The 14479-nt window shown below is 34.3% G+C and overlaps 1 protein-coding gene across 1 annotated transcript; it reads right to left on the bottom strand.

Moving 5' to 3' along the window:
* Window positions 1–12803: 12803 nt before the first annotated feature.
* LOC149228943 (putative nucleoredoxin 1-1) lies at window positions 12804–13460 on the bottom strand. The gene is made up of 2 exons (XM_089380912.1): window positions 13434–13460; window positions 12804–13259 (listed from the first exon to the last, which is right to left on the bottom strand). Exons 1-2 carry the CDS (start codon window positions 13458–13460, stop codon window positions 12804–12806), a joined length of 483 nt encoding a protein of 160 aa, XP_089237038.1.
* Window positions 13461–14479: the final 1019 nt, after the last annotated feature.

The raw sequence follows: 14479 nt of genomic DNA, 5'->3' as shown, positions 1-14479 counted from the left end.
TCAAATAAATGAAGTATCTCTTCGTTTCACTTGTTTGAATTTTCAAGATCAACTTTTAGAGAGATGATCTCAGCTTCAAGTCATTCACAATATTGTTTAGATTCTACTGCATCATGATCCATGTTATCATATGCATGCAACTTATTCTTAAGATTAATAATCCTTTTCAAAGCAAAATCAAGTTTTCTTCTAAGATTAAGAACTTCCTCTAACATGTCTTCTTCTGAATCAATAACTCCATCTGACATAACATACTTATCTTTTGATACATCATTATTTTATTTAGAAATAAGATTACCTATTGGTTCTCCTGATGAACAATCTTCCTTTGTTTTTCCTTCATGAATTTCCTGAAGATTATCCCATACTTCCTTTGCAGTTTCATAGTGCATAATATTTCCTAATGCTGAATCAAGTATGTTACCAAAGATTTCATTTAATGCTACATTATTCTTTCATAAGTCTTTGCCTAATAAATGAGTTTTAGTTCAACCATTACATACTAAATTCCAAACATCAGGTCCTAGGTTCATTAACTTAGACTTTGTTTCTTCTATCCATTCCTGATAGTTATCATCACTACGCATAAGCATACCTTTATTGTCATTTTTTTTTAACTTGCCTTGTTCTTTTGCTTCTAGGGCCATCACCTTTTAATCTGTTTTCTCTTTAACATGCTTACTTTCACTTTTACCCCTGAGAGCAATTTTAGTTGATTCACTGTCATCTTCACTATCATCATTATTACATAGACAAGGAAATGGACAAATTTTAGAACAAAAACCTGTACCTCATAATTCTTTATTACCGTCTTCGTCATTCTTGATCAATAGAAAGCGGGGTGCTCCCAAAGCTGAATATTTGTTGAAATCTATAACAATCACTTCATATGATATATTATCATAGTTTTCTAACTCCTTCCTTTGAGCTATCTTCTTCTTTCCCATCATCTATGATCCACTCCAAGCAGTTAAGATTCAACTGAAGTGACCTGCTTTGATACCAATTGTTAGGAAAAATATGGGGGTGGTGAATCAATATTTTAAACTCAGTTCAAAATTTCATTTATTATTTTGATTTCCACATGCTACTATTATTTAGGTAACCCACGTATGTATGCGACTATGATGAATACAAACAATGTATACTCATTTAACTACTTTTCTTATATTTCATCATTTGTTCATCTTCTAACCAATGTTTCATTAATTCATTATTCATTAATTAAAAAATAATCGTGAGAAATAAGAAGTAGATAGATAACACATAAGAACATATCGACACACATGAACACCAGGATTTTAGGTGGAAACCCAATGTGGGAGAAAGCCACCGTTGTCGTCGTCTCTATCTTCTTCTTTTATTATAAAGAAAAACTTCTTACAATCTTGTACTAGTGCAGACCCATACCAGTATGTAGGCATCCACCTGCAGAAGGATACAACCTTCTCTCATCCTCCAACCCCCACTAGAAGGGAGCTCCAACCGGAATGGAGCTCCTAGCCCTACTCAAATTCATTAGCTACTACTGGAAGGAAGCTTTGACTCCCTCACTGAAGGCTCCAACACTCAGTACCTTTCTAGACGACGTTTCATAATGTTTCATATTGGATCCACCTGACTCAAACATCAAACCTATAGGTCATCTTTCATTATACATTCAGATTGGACCCACTTCCATCATTAATCTCAAACCAAGTAACAATTTTGAATCCAATCATTGAATCAAATCATCTAACCATTGAACCAACTCAATCATCAAATTAATCACTGAATCAAATCATCCAATCATTGAACCAACTCAATCATAAAATTAATCACTGAATCTTAGTCAACTAATGCAACTAGATCAAACTAATTCATATCAAATCATATCAATGCGCAACCACTCATAAGTATACCAGGCCATATACTGTTCACCATAGAAACCAAATGTTGTCACTGTAAACCCTGATCAAACACATGTCAGAATGTATACGCTAATTCTATATAAAACCCTTGTGTATGTACGCATTTCCTCTGCACAAAACCTACGTACAAATCACAAAACATTGAACGTTGCATCATCAATAAATGAACCATACTTAAATCACTCCATCAATCACAGATCAACACATATTACTGAACCAAACATAGATCATCATACTATAGCATCATTATCAATAAATATACCATTTAACCCATTCAATACTGTCAGATACAGATAATCACATTAGAGACATCATCAACAAAAAATAGCAATCAAAGCATAACTGATCAAATATCATCAACAACCCATACCGCAAAACCCTATCATTTATGCATGACTTTTACAAAGCACATATGCGTATGTACATGCTTACCATTCTTAACACCTACATACAGATTCTGAACTTTTGCAGAATATATACATCACTACTTAGAAGCAATTACACATATGTACACGACTTCTCAGAGGAAAACCAACGTACAGATTTGAAATCATTGAATCATACCTTTGTTGCAACCACAACACATACTTTGCAAACTTTATTGTCACACATTCATATCAGAGTATCATTATCACCACAAATCTATCATTGTTAGCTATAATCATAAATAAATCAAGCAACCATATTCATTAGTCTTCACAATACTTTCAGATTTATCAGATTTGAGCCTCTTCCATGCTCCTTGGTGCACACCTGTTTCAAATCAGATTACACATTAATAACCCATAAATTTCACACCTAACACTTTGATCTCCATCTCCTTATATAGTTTTTTCCTTAGCTAATACCTTAAGTCAATCCCTTGTAATGTCATTGGTATTCTTTGACGGGATCAAATAACCATTTACGCACCTATTACTATGGGCCAATACCATGGTAAATATCCCTAGTATTCAAGTTACCATGGTGTGGATTTGGTAACGTGACTTTTCTTCACTATACCTACATATGTACGTGATCTTTATTCATAGGACCCAAGTATACTTTCTCACACTTTATCATTACCATCCATCTATCTTTGAACTAATATTCCTTTGTTCATATCACCTGTAGAATCTGTATAACCATCATGTTGACATCTCTATCAAGTAGGTTGCAATCAAGGACAATACATTAGCCATAATTCCAACATCAAGAAATCCTATTTCCATATTTCCTTAAAGTTTAAGAGCAATCTCCATACAATTTTTTCTCCCAAAGCTAGTTTCATATACTAAGGATCCTTTATTTCCATACCACCATTTCTTTGTGTAAACAAACTATATTCCAGTTTACCAAATGGCATTTCCTTTCATTATTTTTACCTTCCTACTAGATAAATGTTCTAATGAATGCCCTGATTTTATTTAGCAAAATCTTAGTGGAAAGAAGGAAAAAACATAGGTTAACTAGGAGAGAAGAAATAACCAATTTAATTAATACCACCTTCACTGCAACATTAAGCCAATTTTCTTCCCAACCTTTTATCTTCTTGAAATTATAGATAATTTCTTCCCAATCCTCTGAGAGAGAGAGGAACCCAAAGATATTGGAACCCCCAAATATTTGAATGATTTCAATCCAAGGTCCATTGAAAATTTAATATTTGAAGCAATCTCACGTAGGAGTGTGTTGGAGCAATTCTAACCGTACAATTTACTTTTCCTCTTGTTCGCCAAACCCCTTGAAATATCTATATATACATTGAAGATGGATTTAAAATTGTTTACTATCATTCTGGATGCCCACCCAATAAGATGGTATCATCTGTAAATTGTGAATGATTGACATATTTTGAGCTATGATTAGACCTATCAACTACCCATTTTCTCTGGCCTTTTCTAGGCTCATGTTCAGACTTTATGCCATTAAAAGGTATATCAAGGGGGAGAGGGGTCACCCATGGATAAGTCCTCTAGTTACTTAAAAAAACATAGTGGGTCTTCCATTAATAGGTGTAATCCATGGATATCTAATGCAATCCCTTATCCAACTTATAAAGTTACTCTTGAAACCCAATTTTTCTATAATTAAAAATAAAGGGACTGTCTTACCTATCAAAATCATTGGCCATATCAAGTTTTATTACAATTCTAGGCTTGCCCTTTTCCTTGCTCAAGTGTATTTCCTCCTGCACAAGAACATTGTTGTCCAGAATATGTCTTTGCTGCGTGAACTCCCCTAGATTTTTAGAGTTGATTCTCACTATAATTTTCTTCATTTTGCAAGCCAAGACTTTATTATAATTTTATAGAATGCATTACATAACAAAATGGGTCTAAAATGATAAAAATGTGTTGTATTTTAGTCTTTTCGAATCAAGGTTAGAAAGGAGGAGTTTGTTCCTCCACCTATTTTTCCTTTTTTTCTTATCCAATTAATCATTCTCAGCATATCTTTTGTAATCACTAACTATAAGGATCAAAATAAACTGGTAGGAAAACCATTGGGATTGAGGGATTGATCTGCATAGATTGCTAGGGCATATACATTAACCACTGTAAATCTTTCCTTGGTATCTTTCTTCTCCAACATTAGATAAATCCAGTGTCTTCTCTTTTTACATTTCAACGAAATAAAAAATTGAATCAACTTAAAATATGTGTAGTCCCCAAAGGCCCCTTGATAACTTTGTTTTATTCCCGACCTATCTCTTCGAAACATCTTCATTGTGTTCAAAAGTTCATTTTATTCTAGTTTTGTTTCCTACAGAAGAAAAACTAAGGGCTTCTCCATTTTTGTCAAGTCTTTTACAGAATGGGATTTTGTTTGGCCTCTCGTGCCCCTTATATTCGAAGAGAGGGTTCTCAATATTTTTTTGGAGGGTTTTGAGACTTACTTCCTCCTTATTTTATACCTTTTGGTCCCCTTAACATAGACAACTTTAGAATTTCAAGGGTTTGGGGTTGACTTCCAAACTATATGCTCTACTCTGTTTCATTTTCTCTAATGATTTTCTTAGTGTCTTCCCCTCTTTTTTATATTTCTCTTCATTTCTTGTCTGCTATTTTCATCTCCACAATTTAATTTTAAGTCCATGTTCCTTGTTCTAATTTTCTTTGAATCCCATGATGGATTTTCCATGATCATAGGAGTGTTATCTGCCTTGTGACTCATTCCATGTAAGGGCCTTCCAACTATTTCCTAAAAAACTAGGGTATTTGGCCTTTTAGTGTTAGGGTTCTGAATGTTTGCTTCTTTTTCTACACCTCCTCTTACATTATTTCCCCCTCTTCTTGATCTTCATTTTCCATAACTAACTCAAGGGGGTTTTTGAAGCCAATTTTCTAACTTAGTTTTCATTATTCCTATTTGTCATGGTTTTCATTTTGTTTCCCCCTTTTCCTTGGGTTTTCCATTATTCCTCTTGTATTATTGGGGCTTATTTCCCTTTGTTAGCCTAGGATTTTTTGCAGTGCCACGCAAAGTGGTTGTATTTGTGACATATTCGACATTTAAATGATAGTTGACCCTAGCTCAACACTTGACAGTGATTCAATTCTCTGTAGGTGAGATTGATCTTTGACAGAAGACCTTTTTCTAGATCGACTTCCACATAGATCTTGGTACAGGAAAATTGAGAGCCCTTAGGTTCAATGCTATCCAAATATTTCACTGCCCCATTTCTAATTGCTCTTAGGAAATATTCACTCCAACATGACAAAGGGAGTCTAGGAATTTTGACCCATAAGGGGACTACATTTGGAATATCATCAGCTGGGTCAAAATCTATATACCATTTATTGAAATACATCCCCCTTTCCCAAAAAAAGTATGGCCCATTTATGAAGATTACATCTTTATCCTCCTTGCATTTAACTTACTAAGTGAAAAAACATTCCCACAAGCATAAATACCAATATTCCCCTTTATCAATGGTTTCCAGGTTTTCTCGACACATTGTTCCATATATTTTGGAGACGACCACATGCCAGTAAACTTACCCACCAGGTCACGCTCTATAAATGTGAAAGTGGTGCGATAGAAACCTGTGGGAAACTTAACAGAAGGAATGTTATCTAAATTTTTCAAACAATTGGATTGAGGCTCCTTTGTTTGTTTTTATTTTGGGAGGTAATAAATTAAGGCCTATAAATCCAATGCCTCATTGAACAGAAGGGGAGGATCCCCCTCTAGGCTAGCCATGATTATTACAGTAGGAGATTAGTGAGGGTTTTAGAAGGTTTCTGTAATACCCGAAGTAAATTGTAAATATTTTATTTACTTCTTGTTGAATTTATTTTGCAAATTGTGGGCCCATGCAAAGCACCGGGTATGAATAACTGATGAAAATAAACATTTTTCCTAATTTTGCATAAATAAAATGCTACATCTAGTCAGCCTTGAAAATTACGGTGGGGAAAGATGTTGAAAGAGAATTTCACATTCCAGATAGTTAAAGGATAGTTGAGAAAATACCAAGAAGGGTTGTGTCCAGAGGTATTTTCCTACCTATATTCCTCTCCATATTCACCGAGAGGTGTAGAGGAAGGCCGAAAATGGGGAATGTGGAAAGTAATAATCAAGCGAAATATATGGATAATGAAATATAATCAAAATTTGAGTTTCTATATATCTTCTAAAGAATGTAGCACGCATTTAAATTTAAGAAGAAAGGTACACTAACATAAATGTCCCAGAACAATGGTAATCCTTGCAGGTAGAAGGTACATAATAGAGGATTTCAATTTCTTTGGGGTTTTTTAAAATGCATGAAATAAATTCTGAACATAAATGAAAGTGAGTAAGGGTTGGGAGGAGGCGTTCAATGATGTTGAAAGTGTCTATTTTAATAGAAAGGGTGAAAAATAAATGATGACATTTGATCTTGGTGGAGATGTCTATGATGGATTCTAGCTCACTTGAAAGGAGGAAAAAGTCCTTTGTTGTTGCAGCCAAGAGTTTAGTTGCAATATCAATGAAAGCAATGGCATTTTCTAAATGGCTAGTATGGTCATGCAATTCAAGACAAAGTACATAATAGTAGTCACATTAAAGGAAGGTACCATTTCATTTCATGCAATTCCACATGATTTTGGATTGTTGGACAACCTTTCCATGCATTTCATCCCATCAATGCGAAGGGGGCATGCAAGGAAGTAAAAATATTCCATGTTAATTGTTGTATTAGTAGCACAAACGACAATCCATGGAGATTTCTTGGAGTGGGACATTGCAACAAGTTTATCAATTATTTTTGTTTTGAGGGGCCTATTAGAGACACCTATGTATTTTTGACTCAGTGAAGGAAAGGATGCATTGAAACCTCTTTCCTGAAACCATTGTTGGAACTAATGTGTTTCAACAATATCTAGGTTTATAAGAAGGAAAGTAGTGGGGATAGTTCCAATAGTCCTTCCATTTAACTCGATGACATGATCCCCTTTGATTAGAAGGAACAAGTGGATTTTGAGGTGCCAAGGTCAAAAATTCCATCCCCTTCAGCATGGCATTGCATGCCCCATAAGGTGACATCAATGATGCAACCTAACATGTCATAGAAGGCGAGAGTTTTTTTGGGATTTTGTAAGCCATAATGTTGGCATATGATGGATGTAGGAGAAGTTGATCTAACAACACCAACAACGTCAACAATTGAGTTGATAGTTGCAATGTTGAGTGAACTTATTAGCGTGAAATGAAAGTAATGGGAAGGAATCCACTAATCATAATGTATGAACTGAGACACAGTTAATGTAGAGAAAAGGAGGATTTCAAATGAGATATTTAGATGATTGTATTTGGGACTATGATTACAAAGAGTAACCTTCTTCTTCATTGGTTGTTAGTGATGGAAATTTTCCATTGCAACATTTGGTTATGCCTGGAGTAAGATGACATATGGAAAATTACACAGGTAAATAACTAAATGACCATAAAATTTATACAATTCCTTAATTAATTCTTTGACTATTAAGGGAATTATTGTTTTATTATGTTGCATTGCTGGGTAGGGAAAACTGTGAAGACAAAATGGATTAGTTTTCACATTGTTTCTTTCACCAGTCAAGTCAACACAACTCAAAGGAAAACTTCAAAGAGCTAGACAAAAATTGACTAGGCAAGGATTTCCTAGGGGAGGTTGGAGCCACTATTGAGTTTCCAAACGATGATTATAGATCCCATCAACTTGCCCATGTCCAACATTTCTCTTCTCAATGAAAGGAATATTGTAGCATAAGCCATGTCGATTCTGTTAGGTGCCCTTGATATGAAGGTCCCGAAGGTTGTTTTGAAGGATTTTGATTATAGTAATTCCAAGGATGTCTGTGGGGTTCTAGTATAGTATCCTGGAACCGAAGGGTAGGTCTAGGATTCCTTTTATTTCGTCAGGAATACACATGCCAATGGTGTTAAGGTTGTCATGGCCACATCTATTGGCTTTGACGTTATCAAAGTCTCTAAGGGAGTTCAAAGCAGATATGGCTATTGGATTTTCTTAGAGGTTTGGGGTTTCGATGGCATTGGGAGGGCCTCATGCCGCTTTTCAGGATACTTCGCAAGAGTATAAGAGAATCATGCCTGTGAGGATTATAGGAGTGAATGTGGATTCAAATGATAAGCCAACTCTTTGGATATGGTGTGTGAGACTGCTTCCCAACTGCCTTCTTCGCGCGTTCTTGGAAAATTTTACATTGACTAGGTGAGAGTTATTGGTAGTGAGGTTGATGACTTGCACTATTCAAAGTGCCAAGAGTTGCAAACCCTAGTCATCAACATGGTTAAATTTTCTTTTTACTAGTTTTAAGAATTAAGTTCATTGTGCTCTTAGCCATTTTGATTGGCATTCTTCTTAGGGTTTTTCCTTCAAGGGCCATTTACTCAATTTTTTTACCCTTTACCTTGGACATTGAAGAAAAATGGTCATCATCGTAACCAAATATCCTTAATTTTGACTCTAAATAGTGAGTGTCATCTTTCCATGCTCATAGATTTCCTCATGCAAATAAACCAATAACCTCACACATGCATAGCAATGGTCCCCATGTCTATTAGACTTTTGTAAACCAAACTAACATAATGAAGAACAAGATTCAAGATGCATTAATGCTTGGACTTCTCTTTGCAGTAATGCGTAAACCAATACTTATAATCCATATGTCCATATGTCATTAAACACCTATCCTAGTACATTCAAGGGCACATGATATTTTGCTCACCTCTAGAAAAATGTTTATTATTTATTTATTTATTTCACTTTAATAAATAATGGTGATGATGATGTTGTTACTATCTATTGAGGTCAACTTTGGTTTATCATACCTTAAGAAAAATGTGAAAATTTAATTGGTTTGCTTAAAATGTTACTTGTATACTAAAAATGATTGGATAGAAGCTTTACTACACTTCCATAATTTCGATGAGTTAACAAGTTAGGAGGGTTGATATTGTTATAGATATTTGGAAAATGATATTTAATGAGTAAATAGACATGGAATTTTAAGTGAAAGTTCTTCCCATCTTCCACCTTTTTAGTATCACAAATATGACAAATTCTTTTATTCCATGGTGTTCTAGGGACAATCTACCACATTGTTTGGTTATGAAGCTTATAAGGGTTTAAACTTATTTTAGCAATGTCAATTTTCTTTCTTAAGTTACCTAACAAAAATATACTTTTTCTCTTTTAGATTGGAGTCAATCACCTCTTTACAATATCTTCATTTTCTAAAATTCACTATCCTCTACCAAATAGCTTTTGGCCTCAACTTCAAGGTATATATGGTGAAGGCTCTAACAAAGAGAAGATAGTGGAGCTCCAGAACACTTTCATGACCAAAGGCACAAGCTCCAATCCAATTATCATCAAAGATAAACCTATGAAGTAACAACTTAACAAAGGAAAGGAATACATTACCTCTCCCTAATTAGGTACTTTTCATATGCCCTTTAGAATCATGTCTCTAAGCTTGTTTTTTTTATTTTTGTCTCTTTAGCCATGCTCCTTGGTAACTTTTTGGATACAAGTTTAATTTTTATTTTAGGTTTTCATATGGTATAGTTAGAACTACTTTGGACTAACATATGTAAATGCTAATAAATTTCAACATTGTCTAACTATTCTACATTTTAGAGTTTTTGGTTGGAATCTAGAGAAATGTTTTTTTGATCAAATCATGATCTATTATTGTTTAAAAATGCATTTGTTACTGCATATATGGATTCATCACATTGAAAAACCCCTGGGACACTTGGAGATTGTGGAGAGTTCGCAACTCAAGCTTGTGATTCTAACAAATCCTTGTTGGATTCTAGACAAACTCATCTAGAAAAATATACTTGAAAAAACTCCAAAACATATAACAGATAGACTACAACATACATTTAGATTGACTCTATAGATAATTGACTAGGGTGTGGTTTCTATGTGAACAACTTTAAGCTAACCAATATTACACACATTTTTATTTTATATTAATATAATATGAATTAATTTTTTAATAATAATATAAATTAAAGATAATATTCAATGGCATAATCTAATAAAATGTTTTTTCTTTTAAATGAAAACACAATTTTTAATGATATCATTAATATTTTTATCATTTAAATTGCATGTTTTTAGATTTAATATTTTAAAAAAATTATAAATACTGAAAATATAAAATCATTTGGATTATAAAGATTTAATAGTTTAAAATTATAATTTTCCTATTTAGAAAGGGAAAATCTTCTCGTTAGTATATGGCAATATTCAACAACACAATGAATTAATTCAAAGCAATTTGAAAAAATAGAAATATTCACCCTTCTTGAAAAAGTTTGAACTTCTCCATTAATTAATTGAGCAATCTAACTTATAGATGAAATAGCTTTTTTCGCTGGAATTCACCAAAATCCGATAATACATTTTCAAGATTTTTGTTGTTTAAAATACAATTTTGAATGCATAAATGTATTCAACGCCCTGAAAAACCCCTGAGGCATTCAAATTATGCAGATTAAACAATTTAAACTCAAGTTCAAGTTTTTAAAATCTCTCTCAAATTTTGATTAAAACTAGTCAGAAAAATGATCATGAAAATAGGCATTTCATCTATAAGTTAGACTATGACTTTATTTGTTTTCTTAGCCTTTATCGAAAAAATTAGAACTTCTCTCTTAATTAACTTCCCCCAAAACAATGGATTGAGTGAAGCGAAGTGCACACATGGAAAAGTGGAAGAGGGGTGCCGAAAGTGAGGGCGCGCGGTTTCACCCCAAACAAAAAGACACATTTTCCAAAAAGTATGACTGTTTCTTGGTCGGTGGAATTTCTCATTAAATAAGTGACGCGGTGCACATATCTGGTCTTCAAACAGGTGTAGAGAGATGGAATGGAGAGGGATTTTCTATAAAGCTTCTGAGAAACCACGACATAAGAATTAGGAAATTTCATATGATCTTATCCAGGGCCTTATAAATTTAATTCAATATTTTCCATTGCGAGCATTAACCCCGCAAATTTCCAGCAAAATTTTGGGCAATTATTTTATGCTCTTCTCTCCTTGATTCCATCTGTGTTGTGTCTAGTTATTTTCTTGTAACAATAGAAGAATAACAATAATAAAAATATGTGTTTTTTTTTTCTTCCAGAATTTATTTAATTTCATTTAAAAAAACCCAAATAAATTTAACTTATCTGGCATGTACCTTGTGGCACAAGGATTTTCATTGTTCTGGGACATTTATGTTAGTCTGACTTTCTTCTTAAATTTAACCCCTGCTAGATTCTTTAGCAAATATAGAAACCTAAATTTAGATTGTATTTCATTCTCAATATATTTTACTTCTTTATAACCTTTCACATTCCCCGACTCCTCATATCGACGTTCCTTTACACCTCTTGATGCAATTGCTAATATATGTTTTATGACCTTGTTGTCAAAGTTTATCTTTAAATTAAAAAAATGCAATTTCACTTCAACCATTATCATATATTCAGAGCAGGAGTGTTACTATGGATATATGAAATATATGGTTATGCCTGCCTAAACAAACATAATAAATGAAGTGATGACCATTAAAATTGCTTTATACGGGATGAGTAAGAGGGCTCACTATACAATGGTGTGAACCCAAAGCAAGTTGTTTCCATCACATGTGGATAATAGCATTACATATTATTGGATAACTTAAGCGCTTGGACAAGACCAACTTACAAACGAAATGTTTGGAGCATGACTCCAAGGCAAGGGTCTGAGCCCAAAGTGAACCAACACAGATGGAATGGATGATTCTATCTGAACTGACAACGCACATATAAGTTCAGAAATTTGGATGAGCTAAGATAGAGAGTGATAAATAGACGAGGGAGAACATCTGGCATAAATGTTCTATGATTTCATTTTGAAGGTTGTGGCACGATAGGTTGCAATATTGACTATGTAGAGTTCCACGTCTTATAGTTAATGGCCAAGTGGCCTCTAACTTAATTATAAAAGAAGTAAACCATTTAATAGTATCCACATGTGGAAGCAAACTCCACAAATATTCTTCAAGGTCAACTCGATTACATAACTTAGTTACAAAGTAACATGACAACTGAACGGAAGGAAACCCATTAAAACTATGCACATGTGAGGCAAACTCCACAACTATATACTCTTGGAAGTCAACTCGACTGCAGAATGAACTATGATGGAAGAATCAAAAACATCGACTATGAAGTACTGAAATTATTTATTGACACTATAGGTAACCTTACACTCAACAAAGTTCAGTGATCTATAGACCTATCCAACCATAACAAGGTATTTTCAAACACAAAATCGAAGTCCTTGATGCATATCATATTTACAATATTTACAATATGAAGCATATTTATTATTGTAAAGGTCAAGTTGGTTGTACCTTATCTCCTTGTGCAATTTCTCACCCATCTCTTCCATTACTTATCCAACGTTTCCATATGAGCATCACTGAAGGGTTCAACCCTGGTTCCTCCAGCATTTTCAGATGAGCATTAGTGAAGGCATATGCCTTGGCTCCAAATGCAGACACTGCACTTTTGGCACTATCCATCACAGTTTTTCCATCTAGACCCACCACAATCAACGATGGGATGCATCTAACATGGAAAATCTCAGAGAGATCCTTCTCAATTTTATCTCCAAATGGAAGAGCCAACCATGGCATGCTTTTGTAGTAATCTTCAAAAGCCTTTTGATCATTGTCACTAGAGATGAAAACAATCTCAAATGCTTCTCCTCTTTCCTTGAGTTTGTTGTGTACCTTTACAAGCTCTAAAGTGAAATCTCGGCAAGGACCACACCAATGGGTGGAGAAATACAAACCAATTGTCTTGCCCACAAGCTCAGCTATTGGGACCTATTACAAGAATCAAAACATATAAATTATCAGCATCACCCAGGAGAGTATCGAGTTTTGACCAGATTCCATGTCAAGTTGTGGTTTAGTTGTTGATAACAAGAATCCACCATGAAAACAACTGAAGTTCATGGCCTGAGAGATGTAGAGCCTCATTGTATAAGTATTTCATACTTCCATGAACAAATTCACACTCTTCATTGTTTAAAATTGTCCCTTGTTCACTCTCAGGAACTGCGACTCTGATGATGCAAAAGAAGGAAAGGGATCTTCACGCTCCCAATTCACAAAAGGGCTTTCTCAAGGCCACCTTCTTATGCAGATCACATGTCCAATGAGTGATCAACTACAAGTAGTAGTTGTTCCTCTGAGCACATTTCTCCTCAAACAATAAATATTTCATGTTAGGTAAGTATGCAAAGCAACCTCTGACAAACTTTTTCCACATGTCAAATTTTCATTTAGCCAAGGCTGACGAAAATTAAGTTCACTCATTGGCTACAGTGAATAGTCTTTGGACATCCAAAGCCCACAATGAAAAACTCCTTTGGTGAAATTATCTCAACTAGGGAGAAAGGTCAGCCAAGAGGGTGAGAGGGGGAAAAAAACGAGGCAACCTTATGGACTTGGATCCTACTGGAGAAGGCCCAAGAGAGGATAAATACAAGTTGTTTAGCTTAAATCCCTCACGATAGGATGATGATTGAGGGAGGCATGACGTTGCCAAGAGGAATTTCTAGACTGAACCTGGTATGGTTAGTGAAATTCTAGGTTGAACCCTGTGTGGTTAGTGAAATCCTATGTTGGTCCTGGTGTGGTTAGAGAAGTCCCAGGTTGGACTTGGTATGGTCTTTGTTAGATAACTAGTTTTGGATGTCAAATTGAATTGGGGGGGACTTGGTTTCAGCAATAATTTATCATGGTTGGGAAGAGAAGTCTTCCACCCATTGTGATTTTCGTGTAATTCTAGACTAGTTAAACAAATAAGTGATATGTAAAATACTTTCTTGTTGTATGTGTTTTTGGCTCATATGCATAGAAGTTATCTTCTTACTATGTGATGTTTTTTTCATGTATGAAAGATGAATATGTTAATGATCTAAAATTTTTAAAAGAGAGTTAACATTTTTGAACTATGAGCTAGGTTATTCAGGGGGCTTAGTTGGATAAGTATACAACAACCTAGTAATAATCTTGTACCCATAAAGTGGGTTTGAAAA

Source organism: Pinus tabuliformis, chromosome J (genome assembly GCF_031772625.1).
Source record: "Pinus tabuliformis cultivar Carrire ecotype Pingquan chromosome J, CPIR1, whole genome shotgun sequence".
NCBI lineage: Eukaryota > Viridiplantae > Streptophyta > Pinopsida > Pinales > Pinaceae > Pinus > Pinus tabuliformis.
The sequence above is the reverse complement of the archived record's forward strand: the minus strand, read 5'-3'. Positions and strand labels throughout refer to the sequence as shown.